The following is a 21,800-nucleotide window of genomic DNA, read 5'->3' on the forward strand; positions in this document are numbered from 1 at the left end:
GCCCCTGAATTCATGCTAGACCTCAGAGCACCTCTGTGATCTGAGCAGTTCATACAAATGAAGTGGTGGGGATCTTACCTAGCCTTTCAGTTGTATACACAGTATCATCTGAATTATCTACACATCTAGCTTCTACTGGCATGTCCTCTGGAATGTTCCACAGATACACAGTGCTGTTCCTCTCCTGCATTCTGTACTTGAATGTCCTATAATCCAGACATTCCAGGGTTTGTGAAATAAGATAATCACTTTGGATCTTTTTCAGCTGTTCTTCAACCAGCCATTTCCATCCTTATATCTCATTGGTTCCTTATCCCTTTTGATTGCTGTATGTCATGTATGATATAAATAATATATTGAGGTCAATTGTACTATCTCCTGATACCAACAACCGTCAGCTAGCTTCATGTCATAGTGTCTATCATCTGGGTTGCTCATTTGGGTATTAGATGTCCAGGAGACCTAGGGTTGACTGAGAAATTCACTTTGTATGTTGTAAGTTTGAAAATTGGTTCAATTTAGTCCTACATATATTAAGCCTCTACTATACATGGGATATTACGTTAGCCTCTGGGATACAAAGATATGTAAACCATACATCTTGCCCTTGACAAAGCTTCCAGTCCAATGTAGAGTGTATTGTCAAACATCTCCTAAAGTAACAGAGAAGCACACATATTAGTTGGCTTAATTAAAAAGAAAACATATAAGCAGGCATCCTGAGACATCCTCCAGCACACACACAATACTTGAAAGCTCCAGTTTTTCTTCTTGTTAATTGTCTTGCTTAAGTTAAATCTCTGTATTGGCTTCATTTTCAAGATGGCAGCAAGAGGGCTCTACCAGTTCCCAGGCAAGGTTTTCAGAAGCCCCCCACCTCAGTAGACTTTTCCTTAGGTCTTAATAGCCAAGACTGGGTCATAATCACACAGCGAGGAGAGTGGGATTACCATAACTAGTTTAGGCTAATCATTTTGGGTAGAATGGATCTTGGGTAACAGACCCATTACCATAACAGTTGGATAGACACGAGAAATTAGAAATTTACTATAATGTGGCATGTCCTATGATAGGAGTCTCTGAGATTCCAGAACAAGTGTTTCTACATAGACTAACGTATTTGATCACTTACTGGTGAAACATTTTTTTGTTAAGGTAAAAGCTTTTCTGAAGTCTGTAGAGATTATAATGATTGTTTCCCCTAATGTCTACCTCTGTGCTTCTTACACTGGAGTAATGCATTCTCTTATTCAGGGTATTGGGGGGTGTCCTAAGAGATTATGGGAAACCAAAAATAAATATGTGCATCTTCCTGGAGAATCAGTTTTACTTACTTTGTTTTTAGAAAGAAAGTCTAAATATATATATAATATATATATAATAATAAATAAATACATAATGAAGAGTACAAAATGTACATGAATCTTTTAGATACAAAAGGTGTATTCAACTTCTGATTGGTAAAATTTCTTTGGGAACCTACCCCTGGCCCCTGATGGTCTATCTTCCCTCCCCTTTGCCATGTAGTTTACTTGGATGGAATAGTAGAAGAGGGTCAGTTTCCACAAGCTTTCATTGTTTTGGAAAGAAATTTAGTTAACCTGGATGCATTTCTTTCCACACAACTGTGTTTCAATGATTGTGGGCTTTTGAAAAATCTCCTCCAGCTTGATCATAATCTGATGTTTATGGTAGTTGTACGTTATCATGTAAATATAGTGTTTGCATTTTATATATTCCTATGTTTCATAGCTTAAATTATTTACTTTAATTCTTTACCTTCTCTAAAACTGTATAGTAGTGCATACAGAAAATAGCATTCAAAACAGAGTAAAGGGGCTTCCCTGGTGGCGCAGTGGTTGAGAGTCCGCCTGCCGATGCAGGGGACACGGGTTCGTGCCCCGGTCCGGGAAGATCCCACATGCCGCAGAGTGGCTGGGCCCGTGAGCCATGGCCGCTGAGCCTGCGCGTCCGGAGCCTGTGCTCCGCGACGGGAGAGGCCACGGCAGTGAGAGGCCCGCGTACCGCAAAAAAAACCCCAAAAAAACCAAAAAAAAAAACCAGAGTAAAGAATGCCAATAACTGTTGACATTCTCTGCACTCTTGTAGTTAATCAGTTATTCTGTTTTAGAAATAGACACAGAGAACAAATCCGCCAGGCTAATGAGTTCAAGTCTTCTTATCCTGCTCCTAGCATAACTTGAAGGTATAGAAAGTGAACTAGTTTCCTAATGTCCCAAAGCACTCTTGAAAAGGTTTAGAGAACTAAGCCACTTAGGAGGACAAATATGTCTCAGATAATCCCTGCTGCTACTGTCAAGACTCATTTGAATCAGGTCAAATTAAAATTAAGATGGTTCAGCACCAGAGGTCTCACACATCACTTTCTTTCTTAGCAGATAGTGTCCCCAACTCTGTTAGAAATATCTCACACCTAAGCCATCTGAACACCTTCCTGGGTCTCAACTATTTTACCCCATTGTTGGTTTTTATCCAGTGACTTGCCCTAATCCAATACCAGCCCCATGTTTCTTCCTTGGAAAATGCTTCTAGACCTAGGGAGTAGGTTCCAAGCCTTATTATTCTTGGCTCTCAAACAGTCCTAAGCTCTCTCTTAAATTACATCCAACTTTTTTTTTAATCACAGTGCTTTAATTTTTGTTTTTGTTTACTTATTTATTTATTTGGTTGCACCAGGTCTTAGTTGAGGCAGGCGGGCTCCTTAGTTGTGGCATGCGTGTGAGATCTAGTTCCCTGACCAGGGCTCAAACCTGGGTCTCCTGCATTGAGAGCGCAGAGTTTTAACCACTGTGCCACCAGGGAAGCCCCCCAATTTTTTTTTTTAAATGATGAAAGGCTCTCCTTTTGTAGGGCCATGGATAGCTTTTACATTTCTGTCTAGACGGACATAGTTCCTGAACTCATGGAGGGTATGGTCTGGTGGTGAAATCAGGCATAAGCAGGTAATTGTAAACATGATGGATATTATGAGAGGGAAGGATTAAGCTGCTGTGATGGAGCCTGCACCTGCTTCAGGAGACCAACATTCAAGCTAAGTCTTGAAAGATAAATGGGGGGTTTATTGGATGAAATCCTGGGGTGGAAAAGAATGTTCAGGAATGAAGGAACAGCAAACGTGAAAAGCCCGAGGCAAAAGAGTTGGACCCCAAAGAAGACCAGAATGGCCTTCTGTAATGAGGCGAAACCTGAAACAGAAGACAATAGCTGAAAAGGTTACTGAGAGTGACAGAGAAAGTCTTGTAGTCAGATCTGGTAATTTGAATTATTTACTAATGTAACCATCACTTCCCTCAAGTAGAAATTTCAACCCAAGTTGAACGAATATACAGATGTTAGAGTACAAATGAATCGAGTGCCCTAGGATTTCTGTTTGAGCAATGCTCTCTGTTTTGAAGGACAGGAGAGTGAATGAAATGGAAGTGCCAGCTTTCACGTGGGGACACTCACTCTCAGGTTTCTCAGCAGACTCAAATCCTAAAGCTTTCCCCAGTAGAAGCTGGACCACAGGCACACCACCATGCCCTTCTAAGCCGTGGCGAGTGTGGTGAGTGAAGTACCAAAGATCAACCCACTTGGCAATGGATACCACCAATCTCATTTGCTGCTTAAACAACTCAATTGTGTGTGAATTGTGGACTCTTACGATGGAAAACAACCCAACAATTGTTGCACTTAGAATTCTTTCTTTAAGACTTGTTTCTTCAAAATGTGCTTTTCTTCCCTTAAATCCAATTTTACCATGCTACCTTGAAAGACGTCTCTAGAAGTACTTGGATTCTGATTATATAATATTGCCTTTTCCTGCTATTTTAAAATTCTTTTTGAATAATTTTTACCTACCTACTACAGTGTATGTTTAAATAGCATAGACTATGTCTGGAGGGGTAGACGAGGAACTAGGCATGGTGGTAGCCCTTGGGGGAAGGAGAAAGGCAGGGCTGCCATCTACATAGCATTTTTCGTGTGGTTAAGATGAAAAGGACTCTTTCTTCAGAGCCATGAGTTATGGCTTATCCAGCGGAGCCCTGGCTAGATTATAACCTCCACTCACTGCCTCAGCCAGATGTCCTTGTGCAGTAAACAACTTGAGCAGTCTTACATGGCAGCTCTGGAAATGAGGAGCTGGTGAACAAGGATGAGAGAGAGGCTTATGTTTCATTCACTGAATAGCTTTTATATGATTACATGTGCATTTCAAAATCAGAAGTTGAAAAGTAATATGTGCTGATATAGAAAACCAGGAAAAGAAAGCCTCCCCCAAAATAAATTAAAATCTTCCAGTGATGCCAACTCAGAAATCACTATCAGTAATTTGATCTATTTTTCTCTAGTTTTTTTCTATATGCATAGTCAGTTTCAAAATGGAGTTCATATGCAGTACTTTTCTCCTGCCCGCATTTTTACTTTGTTTTGTATAACAGGTGTTTTCTTCCAGTCAAGAAAATTGTTCACACCTTTTTCTGAAGATGTAAGTGTCACATGCTCATAGTAGAATATTTACTAAACATTGATAAAGGCTTAAGGTGTGTTCTATGGTTTTTTTTTTACTTCTTTTTGAGACATAATTCACCTACCATAAAACTCACCTGTCTAAAGTGTACAGTTCAGTGGCTTTTAGTGTATTTATGAAGTTATGCAACCATCACTGTACTCTAACTTTAGAACATTTTCATTGTCTTAAAAAAAAAAAAACCCTGTGCTCATTAGCAGTCGACTCATTTCCTCCACCCCTCCCTCCAAACTCCCTTAGCCCTAGGCAACCACTAATCTACTTTCTATCTCTATAGATTTGCCTAATCTGGAGATTTTATATAAATGGAATCATAAAACGTGTGGTCTTTTATGACTGGCTTCTTGCAGTTAGCATAGTGATTCTGAGATTCATCCGTGTCGTAGCATGTACCTCTTTTTTTAGTTATTTACTTTTTACTGATTGCTCGATTATTTATTCTTGATTGATTTATTTTATTGATTCGCACACCACAAAATCTACCCTTTTAAAGGTGCAGTTCAGTGGTTTTTAGTATATTCACAAGGTTGTGCAACTATCACCACTATTTAATTCTAGATCATTTTCATTACCCCCCAAAGAAACTCCGTACCCACTGGCAGTCCCTCTCATTCTATCCCCTCAGTCCCTTGGCAACCACTAATCTACCTTCTGTCTTTATGGGTCTATGGCCTCTTTGTCTAACTTTTTTTACTTCTCATGTTTTCAAGACTCATCCATGTTGTAGCATGTGTCAGTACTTCATTCCTTTTTATGGCTGATAATATTCCATTATGTAGCTATACCATGTGTTATGTATCCACTAATCAAGTGACATTTGAGTTGTTTCCACTTTTTGGCTCTTAGGAATAAAGTTGCTATGAACGTTCATGTCCAGGTTTTTCTGTGAGCAAATATTTTCAATTCCCTTGCATATATGCTTCATTCCTTTTTATTGCTAAATAGTTATTACATTATATGGATATACTGGGTTTTTTTAAATCTGTTCATCTGCTGATAGACACGTGGCTTGTTTACACCTTTCGGTTATTCTGAATAGCAGTGCTATGAACATTTGTGTTTAAGCCTTTTTTTAAACACCTGTTTTCACCTCTTTCAGGTGTATACCTAGGAATGGAAGTGCTGGGACCCATGGAAATTCTGTGTAACCTTTTGAGAACTCGGCAATCTTTTACACAGCAGCTGCACAATTTTACATTACCACCAGTAGTATATGAGGGTCCCCGTTTTTCCATAGCCTCACCAACACTTGTTACAGCCCTTTTTAAAAAAAATTTATTTATTTATTTATTTCTGGCTGTGTTGGGTCTTCATTTCTGTGCGAGGGCTTTCTCCAGTTGTGGCAAACGGGGGCCACTCTTTATCGCGGTGCGCGGGCCTCTCACTATCGCGGCTTCTCTTATTGCGGAGCACAGGCTCCAGACGCGCAGGCTCAGTAGTTGTGGCTCACAGGCCTAGTTGCTCCGCAGCATGTGGGATCTTCCCAGACCAGGGCTCAAACCTGTGTCCCCTGCATTGGCAGGCAGATTCTCAACCACTGCGCCACCAGGGAAGCCCTACTGTCCATTTTTTGATCATAGCCATTCTAGTAGATATGAAGTGGTTATATTATTGTGGTTTTGATTTGCAGTTCCCTAATGATTAATGATGTTGAGTGCCTTTTCATGTACTTACTAGGCATTCGTATATCTGTTTTAAAGGAACGTATATTCAAATCTTTTGCCCATTTTTAAATTGGGCTATTTGTCTTTTTGTAATTGAGTTGTAGTTCCTTATATATTCAGGATATAAGTTCCTTTTCAGATATAAGATTTACAAATATTTTCTCCCAGTCAGTGGCTTGTCTTTTCATTTTTTTCATAGAATTCTTTGAAACACAAAAGTTTTTAATTTTGATGAAATCCAGTTTATTTTTATGTTACTTATGCTCTTCCTGGCATAGCTAAGAAACCACTGCCAAATTCAGTATCACAAAGATATACAGTTACGTTTTCTTCGAAGAATGCTATAGATTTAGCTCTTACTTTTAATTCTTCGGTCTGTGTTAATTTTTGTACACGGTGTGAGGTAGGGGTCCAGATTCATTCTTTTGCATATGGCTCTCCAGTTGTCCCAGCACCACCTGTTGAAAAGACTGTGCTTTCCCATTGAATGATATTGCAACTTTTGTCAAAAATCAGTTGACCATAAATGTGAGGATTTATTTCTGGATTCTTGATTCTCTTTCATTGATCTGTATGTCTACCTTTATGCCAGTACCACACTGTCTTGATTACTGTAGCTTTGTAGTAAGTTTTAAAATGTGATCTATTGAAAAGTAACAAAACACCCAACTGAAAGTAGCTTAAACTATGTAAGGTCATTTGTTGTTTACGTCTCATTACAAGTCATCTGAAAATAGGCTGCTGCTGAGTTGGTTTGATAGCTAAACAACGTCACCAAGGAGCCGGGCTTTTACCACCCTCTTTTCTACTATATTTGCTGTTAACACGTGTCCTCTTGGTCACAAGATGGCTGCTGTAGCTCAAAGCATTGTGTCTTCATATGACAGTGTCCCAAGCAAGAATCAGGGAATGTGCTCAAAAAATTCTTGTGTTGTTCCAGCTCTTCGAAGAGGAAAATCTTTTCCAGAACCCTTTAGAAATCTTCACTTTATAGCTTATTGCCTGAATGGGGTGTCATGCCTTCCCTTAGACCAATCATACTTCATCCCAGAGGCATAGAAAATAGCCACCCACAAAATCAGAGTCTCTGAAAAGGAGGTAAATGGCTAATGGATAGATGACCAACACTATTTGACAAAATACATAAACATATAAAGAATAAACCAAGATTATCTGTAAGTCCACCAGACTGAAATAATAATGGATCTTTTTAGGGTAAAGAGGTCTACCTTAAATTTCTTTGGTGCTAGGTCCTTCACAAATAAAACCTATTTTCTTCCTCTGTTATTGACTTGAGACCAGATCGTGTAGTTCTTCTCTTCATTCCTGTCGAATACTGCCTGGAGCTCCCTGAACTCTTAGTCTAAAAAATACACAACTGCTTTCTCAACTTTATACAATATTCACAATCCTTCAGGTGTGTAGCCTACTGCTTTTGGCCTCTTTATCTTCTTGTAGACAATTCATTTTATAGTTGAAAACAGTATGTTGCTACTACCCACTTCAAATTAACTTTAGGATGGCAAGACACAAGAAATACTTTTATGTCCTTTTTTTGGGGGGGGATGATAAACTTTGCTTTTATTTTGCTCTTACTACTAACGGACCAAATAGTTGAAGTTCCTAACAATAATCCTACCAAATCATTCTGTAGTTTTTAGTAATAATGGAGAAATGATCTATATTTATAACCTGTTGCCCATATTTGTTTGCTAGCCAGGGTATTCCTGGCCTTCAGAGTTTTTACTACTTTGAAGGCCATTGATCTTGGCTGATTTCTGTTTTTCATTTTACTACAATTATCTGTTAATCTTTGGAAAGTCAAGATTTTTCATTTATCCTTTTTTTTTCTTCTACCATTTATTGTATGGGAGTGAAGGTCATTGTTGTTTATTTCTTTAATAAATTTATTTATTTATTTATGGCTGCATTGGGTCTTTGTTGATGTACGCAGGCTTTCTCTAGCTGTGGTGAGCGGGGGCTACTCTTTGTTGTGGTGCATGGGCTTCTCATTGCAGTGGCTTCTCTTGTTGCGGAGCATGGACTCTAGGCACGCGAGCTTCAGTAGTTGTGGCTCACGGGCTCTAAAGTGCAGGCTCAGTAGTTGTGGCACACGGGCTTAGTTGCTCTGTGGCATGTGGGATCTTCCTGGACCAGGGCTTGAACCTGTGTCCCTTGCATTAGCAGGTGAATTCTTAACCATTGCGCCACCAGGGAAGTTCCGGTCATTGGGTTTTAAGTCACTGCTTTCTTATCTCCCATAAAAATTCAGCTACTTTTCTTTATAGATTTTCTTTTCCTTCTCATCATTGTTTTATTCTTATTTAAATTGGGTAAACCTAAAGGGTGTACATTTTTTCACATTAAGTTCCTGGATAATAAGTAAGTCTTAGAGCCCTCCGTACCCTATAAATTTTAGTATGAGGCCAAAACAAATGATAACTTATAAATACCAAAAAAGTCTTTTTATTTCTCAATTAAAGTAGAAGGACTGAAAAATTAGCAGCTGTGCCATTTAAGATGCTTTTAAATGCTTTTTTCCACAGATCTTCAGCAAATCACCCAGCTTTTCTGTGCCTCAGTTTCTTTATCCATGAAATGGGGCCAACAATACCTTTCTCCATTTGACCTTGGGAGAATATTGTGTGAATCAACTGATAATATGTGTGGAGCTGCCTTTATTTATTTAGAAAAGGGTGCTATATAGACCAATTTATTACTATTTTATTTTTGTCATTGTTGGTGTGCATGTAAATTAAGTATAAATAAAAGGTGATAAATTATGGGTATGGAGATAAGTCACAAGATTGATACTATTTCTTCTTTGAAGAAGAAGGTCAGCCCATATACACACTACTGTAGATAAAATAGATAACTAGGGCTTCCCTGGTGGCGCAGTGGTTGAGAGTCTGCCTGCTGATGCAGGGGAAACGGGTTCGTGCCCCAGTCCAGGAGGATCCCACATGCCACAAAGCGGCTGGGCCCGTGAGCCATGGCCGCTGAGCCTGCGCGTCCGGAGCCTGTGCTCCGCAACGGGAGAGGCCACAACAGTGAGAGGCCCGCGTACTGCAAAAAAAAAAAGATAACTAATAAGAACCTACTGTATAGCACAGGGAATGCTACTTAATACTTTGTAATGACCTATATGGAAAAGAATCTAAAAAAAAGTGGATATGTGTATACGTATAACTGATTAACTATGCTGTACAGCAGAAACTAACACAACATTGTAAATCAACTATACTCCAATAAAACTTTTTTTAAACTAAAAAAATTTTTAAATAAAAATAAAATGCAAAAAAAAGAAAAACAAAGTATTTGAAAATGCTTTAAAGATATAAATAGAAAAGTTATAAACAAAACAAAAAAGAAGAAGAAGGTCAGCCCTTTCCCTCTGATCTACGTGGGCTTCCTTGGAACCTTCATGTCCTTCGAGTGCTTTCTCATCTACACTGATGAATTCTAAAATTTGACCTGGCAAAAATCTCCAGTATCTCTTTAGTGGATTAACTAGTAAAAATGGACACAATGCAGGATCTAATATTTTGCTCCCTTTTTTGTACTTTTTCATGCAGTGGAGATAGCATCCTCCTCTTTCCTTTGAGCAAGGAGAATTTGATTTAATAAAATAACAGGTGAGGTTTTTGAGGAAAGATGAGAACGTTTTGTTTTGTTGTCTTTCTTCTATGAGTGGAATGAGTTTGCCAAAGAAAAGAAGTTGGATAGATGCTTTTGTGCTGGATATTGTTTAGTTTGTAGTGGTTTTAGCCCTTTATGATGCCAAAAAGCCATTCAAAGTCCTAAAGGCAGCTGCAGAACTTAACCAACCTACTGGTCAGCCTTGGGCGATGGTGATAATGACAGGTACCCTACCCTTCAGGATTTCATGACTTCTGCATGCTCCCGTCCACCTTCTGCCACTGGAGGCCAAGACGAAGGATGCTCCTGGCTCGCTCAGCCCGAGGAAGGGAAGAGAGAAAAAAGCAGGAGAGGAGGGAGGAACAAGAACACTTTGCCTTTGGCTCAAGTGGGATTGAAGCAGAACTTGTGTCCCGCTGGCCCTCCTGCCTTCTCCTTAGGGCAAGATGTAGAAGCGGGGAGGGACATGCAGACCCCCTGTTGGGGTAGACTGCCTCTGCACAGCTGGGCAGTCCTCCCAGAGGCCACAAGAGGTGCTTGCATTGAAAAGGGCACCTTTGCCCACCAAACTCTCACCTCGTGTGCATATTGAAGCCCTGTTCCGGGCGACCTGTTGACTTTATTATGTAGCCATTCCTAGGTAAGCCCTTCCTTGTCACCCGTGGAACTTTGCAGCTGCCTTGCAGCTGGGCTTCTGTGCTCTTCTGTTTCTCAAGCACTCTCTCTCACCCTTCCCCTCAAGCCCCACAAGTCTGAGATCCCTCTTGCTCTAGAGCCATGGAGCCCTCATTCTTACAGCTCATGCCGCCTTGGACCACCACTTGTGTCCCCCCTCTCCTGTCACCTGGCTCCACCCTCCTCAGAATTCAGGTCTCAGCTGCGGTGGCACAGTGTCACGTCCTCAGCGAGGCCTTCCCTGGTCCTCCCCCGCCCCCAGCTTCCATCACATGTCTCTTTTATAACCCTGTGCGGCTCTGCCTGCTTCCCCTATATCACTTGTTCAAATGTCTGCCTTTCTCTCCCTTCTCTAAGACACACTTAGACAGAAATCCTCTCTGTTTTTCCTAGTGTGTTCTAAGTACTCAGTTCCCTGCCTGACACGTACTGCAAACTCAATACGTAATTTTTAATAAACAAGAGTGTGTTTTGGGAATGGATGAACTTCTTTCTATATTCACGCTTGAGACAAAGAGTCATTCATTTGTCAGGTCAAGAACCATTGATTGATTGCCTGTTATGTGCCAGCCACTGGGGGAACAAATATGAATAAGGCGTTCTCCTTACTTCTGCCAGTGGTTTCTGAATGGACATGGCTACCACCCCCCCTGGAGTAATTGGAAGTGTGTGGAGGTGCTTTTTGTTGTTGATGTCATAATGACTGGGGACACTACTGGCGTGTAGTGAGCAGAGCCAAAGGTGACTAAACATTTTCCAGTGCGTGGGGTACACTCCTGCAGAAGGAGGGACCATGCAGCCACTCCGCCTCCACTCACCTGTAGGCACTCCTCAGAAAATTGACAGTCTAGGGACTTCCTTGGTGGTCCAGTCGTTAAGAATCCGCCTTCCAATGCAGGGGATGCAGGTTCGATCTCTAGTCGGGGAACTAAGATCCCACGTGCCACGGGGCAACAAAGCCTGCATGCCGCAACTACTGAGTCTGCGTGCCAAAACAAAATATCCCGCGTGCCGCCACTAAGATCCGACACAGCAAAATAAATAAGTAAATAATTTTAAAAATCAGTGAAAGCCTTCTTTGACTTACTGATTAATTGGCTATATGGAATTTACAATAAAGAGTATTGTATATTAAAAGAAAAAAAAAGTTGACAGTCTAGCAGTGAAAAGTGGACCGAAGGGGGCACCTTTGCCGCTTTTGAGGCGATGAGAGACTTCTGTAGCAACTCCAGGCCCACTGGAGGCATCAGCATTCCACCTTGGGGTTGATATAGGGGGAATTGTTTTTGTCATGTGCCAAAGAAAGCCTTCAACCCTACTAAGGAGCCTGTGATTTAAAGGAAATGATAAGGCCAAAAATTAAAGTGCCAAAAGGTAAATAGATTATGGTGAAAATGACTATTTCTCATTTTCATGATAAATATCCAAAAAGAAGGGTATGTGTAAATGATAGGAAATGTCATTCCAGTTCCTTCTCAATGGGCTTTGAGTCCATTACAGCTCTTGGTGAGTGTGTGAATACCATTATAGAGTGATTGTTGCATCTCCAATCTGCCTTTTGGGAGAAAACATCAAGAGGGAAGAATGTTTCCCCACCAGTCCTATGAGAGGAAGAGTAGGGTGTGGGGTTGAACTAGACCAAGGTTCCTCAATCTCCACACCACTGACATTTGGGGCAGGAGAGTTGTTTGTCGTGGAGGGTGCCCTGGGCACTGTAGGATGTTGAGCAGCATCCCTGACCTCTATCCACTAGACGCCACTAGCATCCCCGAGGTGTGACAACCGAAAATGCCTTTGTAGGCAGGGTTGCAAACTTGCCCCTGATTGAGAGCCACTGAACCAGACCTTGTCTTCGTCCCCCTCAAGCCTTGTGTCAGATGTGGCCTGTCAGAATTTAGCTACACTGGCTCTTCAGCTGTGGAGAGAGGAGAGTTTGTAAAATATCCACAGGCATTCGATGGACTCTGTCTTTTTGATGGGCAGAGGGGACCCCTGGAAGCCGCTGCGATAGAACTGCTTATCTCTTTCTAGAGACAGGGGTTAACATTTTGTGTGTTCCTAGCACTGTGCTCTTCTTCCTGCGGATTGCTCAGAGGAGAACCTACGGGAGCCTCGGGGATAATGACAATTTCTCTTTTACGTCTGCAGCAGAACTCCTAGGAGTATGAGCCATGCTGTCACCTGAAGCATCTTTTTAAGCCTCCAGAGAGAGCTGCAGGAAATTACAGTGTATTGCAGGGAACTCTGATGCTGTAGAGGGGGAAAAAAATCCTCTTCTTAAATTAAAAAAAAAAAAGAAAAAGAAAAGGCAAGATAATTTTGAAACCAGCTTGATTTAGCTCCCTTTCCACAGGAAATTTTAGACCAGCTTCAAGGGTGTGTGTCTGGGATCTGGTTTGTGCCACGTGGCTTGTCCATTTTCAGAAAGATGCCGCAATTGGGTGGCTCTTTTCTCCACTGCTCCACACCTGGGTTCAGTTGCCACCCATTGTCAGCCCCTGGTGTGAAGAACTTACTTTTCCTTCCCTCTAAAAGCTATCTTTGCCTAGAGCTTTGAACTTCTCCTGCTGCAGGAGAAGAAAGCTGTTTGGATAAGAAGAAGCGTCCATGTTTATATTGGTGGGAACAAAATGTCTTTTCTTATCTTGCATCTAGCTTAGAGCATCTACTGCTTCTCTGGGTCCTCAAGAAAGGCTGGCTGTGTGATGGAGAAGAGCTAGCTCCAAAGAATTTTTGGGGGAACTTGAAGAAAGTGAAAGAACTGCTCCTTCAAAAACAAGTCACCACCAACTTTAACCTCCAACACACAGAAAGGGATAGTAAAACAGATGTAGATAATTAGTTGAAAATTTTTTTAAAACACATTTTACGAATACTGTTTTATCTAGGTACCAAAAAATGAAACAATTCCTGATTTTGGTGGTGATGATCATTTTTTTCTTCGGGCGCTTACTTTTTGCCAGCCATATACTAAACACTTTATACCGCATATTTTACTTAATCTTTCCCCAGTTGCTGTGCAGTCGATTCTGATATTATCCCTGTTTTATAGATGAGTACACTGAGGCTTTGTGGCTTTAAGGAGCTTGTACAAGGTGCCACAGGTCTTTTTTTAATAAATAAATAAATTTATTTATTTATTTATTTTAAGGAGCAGGGAGTCAAGTCTCTTAGGACACTTAGCTCCTAACGCCCATGCCCTGCAATAGTGCTTCTCCATCTTTAGAGTCAGAATCCCCCAGAGGCCAAGTGAAACCTCAGATCCCTGACCGCTCCCTGATTCTGGAGGGAGCCCAAGAACTTGTATCTCTAACAAGTTCCCAGGTGATGTTGATGCTGCCAGTTCAGGGACTACACTTTGAGGACCCCTGTTCTGCCACATCCAATTTTCTAGAAAATAGTGTAAGCACTGACGTTGAAAACCTTGAATGCAAACCACTGAAGTTGGAATTGACCACTGACATTAGGCCTATGCACAGATAATAGCCATGGTGTTTGTAGAGCATCTCTTCTGAGAGGATGGTGTCATGAGACGGAGATAATTGACCTGTTGTAGGTTTTATTCGGTATTCCCTTGGCTGCCGATTTCCAAGAACACGGTCTCACTGCACCATTAAAAAGAATAGTAAATGTACCACCATCATCCACTCGTACTCATAAGCCAGTTTTGAAGTTCGGTAGTTTTCCATTAGAAGGATGACATTTCATTTTCAAACTGTACTTGGTTCATTGTCTTTTGACTCAAGTGGGACCTAGTGTTTTCTGATTCTGTGTAAACACTGTGACCATTATCTTGGAAAATATCAGAATGCTAATACTAAGGAACACATGGAGCAGATTTACTGTGAAGAAAGGTTTGCAAATCTTGGATCGGGTCTTTTGTCCTATTAACTAATTCAACAAAAAACTCTGAGGCAATTTCATTAGTAATATAAAGAAGTAAAAAGTAAGAAAAGAAACGTCTTTTAAGAGTTTCCCAATTATGGTCACTTTGAAAACAGTAGGCGCTTTGAGGACAGATTTTTGTGTTCTCTTTTCACTGGGTGACTTTCACCTGAACTAAGATTCCAAAGGCACATTTGAAACCTGAAATAAAGCTGATTTACTTGTCGATAATCTCTTCTGAAGCCTTCTGAGCTAGTTCGGGAGAAAAGCTTTGGCACTTTTACCTTTCTGCCACTTAATAGCACAGATAACAGCCTAGGTGTGAAACTGCCAGTAAAATACAGATGATTGTCCTACAGATGGATTCAGGAAAAAACAACATCCTGAAATTTGCTGCAGTACTTTTGCTGTGAGCAATGTTTTACAATTATTTGGGACTGAAATCTACACATATTCCAAAGGAAAATAGAGCCTGGTGGCATGTGGGACTCCTTGGGCTCCTTTTTGCAAATGCCTTTGGCAATATCAATTCCTGGGGGAGAACTTTAAAAAAAAACAAAACATTAATTATTTGGTGACTTTGTGAGTGGTGGAACAGCTTCCTTTGGTTTTGAGTCGAGAATAAACTGTGTAGGTTTGTGCTAGTAGCTGCTGCTACACATGTTCAGAAGCTGAATTTTCCAGAACCAAACCAAGGATTCTCTTGTGAGCTTCTCTTTCCCAGCAAATACTAACTGGAAGCTATTTGCTAGAGATCAAGAACGCTCTTTGTGTTTCTCATGAACTGACTGCTGCGTTGGAATTAGCACAGTGTGCGGGGTGCGCGATCCTGCTTTCCGGCTGGCAACAGTAGGCAGGTTGTCATTTTCTCTGAGACCCTCAAGTTAGGAGCGAAGGCAGGCTCTGCAGTCACGCACACACTGTTGCTCTGAGACTGTTATCTTCACCTCTTGGTGAAGCACAACCGAGGAAACATTCAGGGCTGTTCCCCCGAGTGGGGTCCAAAGGGATGCTTCGGAGGTGTTTTTTTTTTTTTTCCTCCTGTATCTGTGGCTGCCCAGAGATATTTATCAGTGTGAACAGAGGCCAAGCAAAGACCCTGTAGTGTAAAGTAAGGTGCTTCTCAAAGCGGATTCGGAGATTGGAGCTGGTGTGTGTGCGCGCGCGCGTGTGTGGTGTGTGCAGGACGTGCAAGCCCAGTGCGCTGAAATGCAGCGCTCACGTCTGCCTGCAAAGAGTTGCTCCACTCCCCCCGCTGCCCAGCGCACTCGGGGAGCGCCAGGGGGAGTCCTCGCCGGCCCGGGCTTCCCGCGACCCGGGAGCGCCGAGGGCTCGCCTGGCGGAGCTTAGCGCAGCTCGCTCGGCGCCGCCAGCGAGAGGGCGGGGTGGACACTGGGCTTCTGTGTGCCCGCCGCAGCCGTTGGTTGGCGGGCGCCCAATCTCGGGGCATGCCGCCGGAGCCTGGCCAGCACGCACCGTGAAAGACCAGTTTGGGGGAAGGCTTGACCCCCGGCGGCCCACAGAAGCCGGCGTCGGGAGCCCAGGCGGTGGGGCCGCTGCGATCGGGCTCGCAGCGCTGCAGCTGCGGGAGCCGCCGGCAACCCCACCCCCTGCGCGGGTTCAGAGGGACCGAGGAGGCATGGCCTCGGTGTTCATGTGCGGTGTGGAGGACCTGCTGTTCAGCGGCAGCCGCTTCGTGTGGAACTTGACCGTGTCCACGCTGCGGAGATGGTACACAGAGAGGCTGCGGGCTTGCCACCAGGTGCTGCGGACGTGGTGCGGACTGCGGGACGTGTACCAGGTGAGCCGGGGACCGCGGCGCCCTAGGGCCCTAGCGGGTTGCCGGGCGCTCGTGGGAAGCCGGTTGGTTCCACCTGTATGATTTTATTGTCCCTCTCCTTCCACCGCTCTCTTTTTCAACTCCTATCGGGCTGCTCGGCTCTTGGGTCAAAAGCTCAGCAGCTATGGGTAACCGCTGCCTGACAAAGCTTGTGAATTTTCCCCATCGGGCATGGGGGGGCACTTGTGAATTAGTCCCTGGCTTTGCAGACATCTATTAGCGAGTGACGGTGTCTCTTAGCAGCAGAGCGTCTGCAGGGAGCAAGTCTGACATTCACATGATTCCTTCTTTCTCATTGCATTGGGGTGAAGGTAGGCATTTCAAGGAGCAAGGATTTCACACCAGTTTATGGTCAGAAGGGTCTGAATGGATTTGCATTCTTCCCTTTGATTTTATTTCAGCTTTCCTTCGGGCAGCCCCAACTTGCAAGGCAGAGCCAGGAAAAGCTGATTGTGTCTACTGGCTTTTGGAAGGAAGGAGAGCAAATTGTGAACACTTTGCAGGAGGATGACGGGCTGGGGAAGGGAGGGGTGGCCTGGCTGAGCGCTGGAATGCTTACGTTTGGATCTGCTCCCTGTCATATAACACAGCCTCTTTATTTCTCTGCTAGGTCCCATCCTGCAGGCAAAAAATGCAGCAACTTTGCTCAGTCTCTCTGAGGCTACAGCTTCCTTTCATATTTTTTTAAACAGTCGTTTGTGGATTTAAAAGTCCTGTGCTTTGGTTAATATTTTTCAGGTTGAAAAAATAACCTACAGTGCATTTAGGAAGATTACACCTGGTGTTTACTATAGAATATAGTGTCACGTTTTCTTTCCTGTGATGTAGAATTAGCTTTGTTGCAGTTCTTGGATTCTCCCTACTCTGACCACATTCTCCATATGGCTATGATTCATATGTCATTGTATTGAGTCCCATATGTGATCAAGCTTCTGGTGTTGATAAGCCATTGTCTTCCATCAATCAGGCAAAATTAAAAGATCGGCACCTGTGGTTAAACTGTAGGCATCTAAAGAATCAGCGTCCCCTTGTCATCGCTGACATCGTATCATCCTTGTTAAAATGTGAGGAACATTATACTTTGTGCTTTCCCGACTCCTGCTTTGGATAACGTGTCTGAGATGTCTTGCGTTTTGAAAGCATCCAAAAGCCAGGTTGAGAACCGGGGCAGCATGTGGTGGTTTGAGAGGATTATGGAGCTGTGGATATAGCCCATCTGGCCACATTACACAGATCACCTAGCTTTTTGGAGCCAGAGGTGTGTCTGCCTCTCAGGCATTTTCTCTTCTGGGAAATCATTGTTCAGTTTGGTCTGTAGGAGAAGTGGCCCTGATACACTTTTGTTTTCACTTTTTAACATTTGAGAAACTTTAAAAAGGAGAGCACAAGTACTGTGGCCAACCATTCAGCCTTCATGCCGCTCTCCCTGAAGGCTCGGGGGACTTACGGCTTACCTCTTCTACTGTTAGTGACCAATTCAAAAATGACGCTTCCAGAAACCTGAGACCCCACGAGTTCTTTACAAGGTTGATCAATAATTATTTTTAAGCAGAACAGCGACTTGAAGGACTAACCTACTGAACTACAGGTTTTCTCTTCCGTAAAATGAATAGTGACTGAGCCAGTACCCTCTCATAATGATAAGAGGGAACATCTAAAACAACCATGGCCATTTTATGAGTATTGAGTCTTAAGCAGAAAATGATCTCCAAAGTTTGTGTCTTTGGAGAAAACTTGAAAATATTTTAAAACTTGAGAGAACTCTAGATTTTTAAATTGTACAACATAGTTGTTAGCAAAGAAATACCGTTTCCTTTAATGCCTTTCAAATTTCAACAAGAAGGTACTAATGTAAATTGTATAGAACAGAATGGCAGTAAAATAAAGTGGTTAATACCTTATACTCCAAGTTAAATAGACATAGGATAGGATAAATCCTACCTCTGCCTATGTATGATCATGGATGAGTTACTTAATTTTACTGTGCTTTAGTTTCATTGTTTATAAAATGAGAAATACAATAGTACTAACCACAGAGGTTGATATTAAAATTAATTGACAGTACCAAGAGCTTAGGAAACATTCAGTAAATGTTATCTGCTCTATCAGTTGGGGTATTTTTATTGTAATAGGAAAATGAACTCAAAGTAACCTACAGAATAAAAAGTAGGGACTTTGGATGCAACTGAAAAATCTAGCAGTAGGATCAGGGCACTATAGTTGTTCCCCATGATTCTTTCAACCCTGTCTTGTTCATGTATTGGCTTTATCTTCAGCTGGTTTCTTTCCTCATGATAGCAGGCAGCTAAAGCAGTTCCGGGGCTTAGACCCATGTATCAACCCATATAGAAAGAAAGAGAATGTTTCAAAGCCACCAACTATCAAAAAAAATTCCCCAGTTTGCACTCTGACGGGTCAGTTTAGGGTCTGTGCCCACCGCCATTGCCATGCACTGATGGCACAGGGAATGGGATTGTAATTCATGCATTCTCAAAGGGAATGATATGGCCCCCAACAGGCAAAAATCATTTCATAAGGATGGGAGGGGGGCAAAAAAAAATCTTAGTCTTTATGTACAAAGCACAGGTATATATACAATACATAAACAGATATACAGTGTACTTATGGCATTAGAATTTGGGGGGGAGTGAGGCGGCTAGCAAACAAAAAAATATCTTCAGAGGCTCCTTAAGGGAGTGATAACGTATACAAAGGTCGAGAAACCCTGAATTACATTGATTGGCTTAGGCCAGTGGGAAAGCAGACCCATTTCTGAAGCCGGGAGTGAGGTTGGCCCCGCCCAGACCACATGGCTGCCAGGCAATTGGGGGAGGGATGCAGTGTCCACTGTATCTGCATTATTAGAATCTCAGTTAATGAGATTCTAACGCTGTTTAAATAAAATGATTATTTTTCAAGATAAGTACAAAGATTGATGCACAAATACATTTGTAAGTATTTTGCAACAGTAATTTATTTGAGTTATGGGGTTAGGGGGCCCATCATTAGAATACCAGTATTGCTATCCCATAATTATGAATTCTAAAACATAGAGAGGAATGTTCCATTATACTGCTCAAGTTTCTGGCATGTGAATTGGAAACACCACAGGGTTACATATTTTATTGAACCCAATTTTTTATCATCTTGATGATAAAAAGGTGTCAATTTCTTGCTTCTAGTCTGAATAGTCTTGTTTGTAAAAAAAAAAAAAAAAAAACAAAAACCCAGGATTCAATCACTCTAGAGAGAAAGGGTGGGGCGGGAGATATCCATTACACGAAATACCTGACAGTCCCCCGGGGTGTTTTGTTTATTCATATACTATAAGTGAAATAAGATCTCTGCCTATTCATAAGGAACTTGACAACCACATTATTGCCTCGCCGGCACAGCCGGGAAGACATAATTTCTTTGGAATTGAACACTTCCTCCATTTCTAGATATTGGAGAGGCAAGAGACTTAATTTGCCAGAAACCATGAATAATTAAGATACTGGCTATAAGGCATTTCTGTAGTCATGTGACTAAATAAAAAGCAGACTGAGGCTGCACTGAGGCTGCCTTTTAACAAAGACTTACTTGATGAGTGAAGGTTTGAATTTGGTTGAAGTAGCAGACATGGGACATTCACCTTCCACTTAGAGCTGAATATTAAAAGCTGGTATATCTCTCCTGCTTTTATCTTGCCCGGATGGGTTGCGTTATCACGCAATTAAATAGATTTAACAAAGAATTGAGGTGGAAAATGATGGGAGAATGTTGTTGAAAAAGGATCAACACCCTTTGCTTTTTATCAAGTGTGACACGTTCGAACAAAGCCCTCAGTTTGTTACTTGGGATTAAGTTTTCCCTTCATCTCCAACGTCTCAAAGATAGAATTTCTTGCAAGCCCTGAGTGGAGTCATCGCCCCCAGTAGGGGCAACTTGAACAGAATCTAGGGTACTTAAGGGACCATAAGAGGCTGGGTCAGCTCCACTGCACAGGTAGCTGGCAGTGAGGGGTGGCATGCAGGGCAGATCACAGCAGAGGCTGTGCACTCAAACTTGAGCAAATCTGACCTTGAGCGAATTGCTTTTTCTTTCTGAACCTCATTCCCTCCTGGGTTAGAGGGGAGAACTGTAGGCCTGGCATTATGCGTAGTGTAAAAAATTCATGAGATCGTGTGTATAATACTGAGTGCTCTGGGTGGCACAAGCGAGTACTCAGTAAATGTTAGCTCTTGGATATGCAAAGGGCTTAACACCAGACCCATAGAAGGTACTCGATAAAGGGTAGCTTAGGGTTTTACTGTTCTGTTTTTTTTTTCCCTGCGGTACGCAGGCCTCTCACTGCTGCGGCCTCTCCCGCTGCGGAGCACAGGCTCTGGACACGCAGGCCCAGCGGCCATGGCTCACGGGCCCAGCCGCTCCGCGGCATGTGGAATCCTCCCGGACCGGGGCACGAACCCGCGTCCCCTGCATTGGCAGGTGGACTCCCAACCACTGTGCCACCATGGAAGCCCTACTGTTGTTTTTATAAGTGAGACTAGTTCTGTGGAAACTGAATTCCATCTTTACACACAAAGATGGTCGGTAAGAGAGACTGTGGAATCTCCCACAGCAGTGGATGTAGGGTGGACCTTGGGTATCTGAGCTTGTGTTCCACACAGTAAACCCACAGTTTTTTTAAGGCCCATACAAAAAATGTAGGAGGTCACAGGAGCTAGCAATAGGGTCTCTAAGGAGATAATCTCTTTATATTCCAAGACTCTGATGATTCATAAATTGGTAACACCTGAACTTTTCATCCCACTGCATTGGTTATGAAAGACCAAGTCCCCCAAATGGCAATCCTTCATTGCGGCTTCAGTGACCTGTGTACATTTCAAACCATATATCCTTTGCTTGCCCCCGCCCTCCACTCTCCACAGCCTCCTGAATTATATAGACTAGAAGGGGAGCTGACAAGTTATTGGGTTGGTCAAAAAGCTTGTTTGGGTTTTTCGGCCAACCCAATACAATGCACAGGAGAAAACTGGCCTGCCTCCTGGTTTTGTAAATAAAGTTTTATTGGCATGCAGCCCTGCTCATTCATTTACACGTTGTCCATGGCTGCTTTCAAACTACAATGGCAGAATTGAGTAGTTGTCCCTCAACTACTTAGAGTTGAATAGTTGATACAAAGACTGTATTGGCCACACAGCCGAAAATATTTACTATCGGGCTCTTTACAGAGAAAGTTTGCCAATCTCCAGACTAGACAAAAACAATATATTGGGCAGAGAATGCTAGAAGAAGGAAAGTTTAGAATTCAGTCATGGAAAAATAGAACTTGAAGGAATATGGAAGAATTTTCTCTTAAAAAACCCAGTCACTAGGAAATTAATAAACAAATATTCAGGATCAGTGTTCAGTTTACCTTTACTAGGTCCTGCGTTGTAGAACATGATTGGAATTATAGATCGATTCATTCATTTGTCCGTTTATTCATACATAAAATAATTATCAGGCGCTTACCATGTCCCAGTTGCTGTGCCAAGGTGTTAGCAACACAAAGTCAAATAGATTATTTCCTGCCCTCAAG

At 42.3% G+C, this 21,800-nt stretch overlaps 1 protein-coding gene across 8 annotated transcripts in view; it reads left to right on the forward strand.

Moving 5' to 3' along the window:
• The window catches only part of FRMD4B (FERM domain containing 4B), a 322,972-nt gene that overhangs the window by 127,234 nt on the left and 173,938 nt on the right, over positions 1-21,800 (forward strand). The window contains exon 1 of one of the 8 annotated variants that reach the window (XM_082637921.1): positions 15,907-16,195. The exons of the other annotated variants lie outside the window; for them this stretch is intronic. Within the exon in view, the coding sequence (XP_082494047.1) occupies positions 16,034-16,195 (162 nt within the window). The 5' untranslated portion in view covers positions 15,907-16,033. Of the gene's footprint in view, positions 1-15,906; positions 16,196-21,800 lie in introns of those variants that run through there. 8 annotated transcript variants of the gene reach the window in all.

This window comes from Mesoplodon mirus (genome assembly GCF_964341445.2).
Source record: "Mesoplodon mirus genome assembly, chromosome: 12".
Lineage (NCBI taxonomy): Eukaryota > Metazoa > Chordata > Mammalia > Artiodactyla > Ziphiidae > Mesoplodon > Mesoplodon mirus.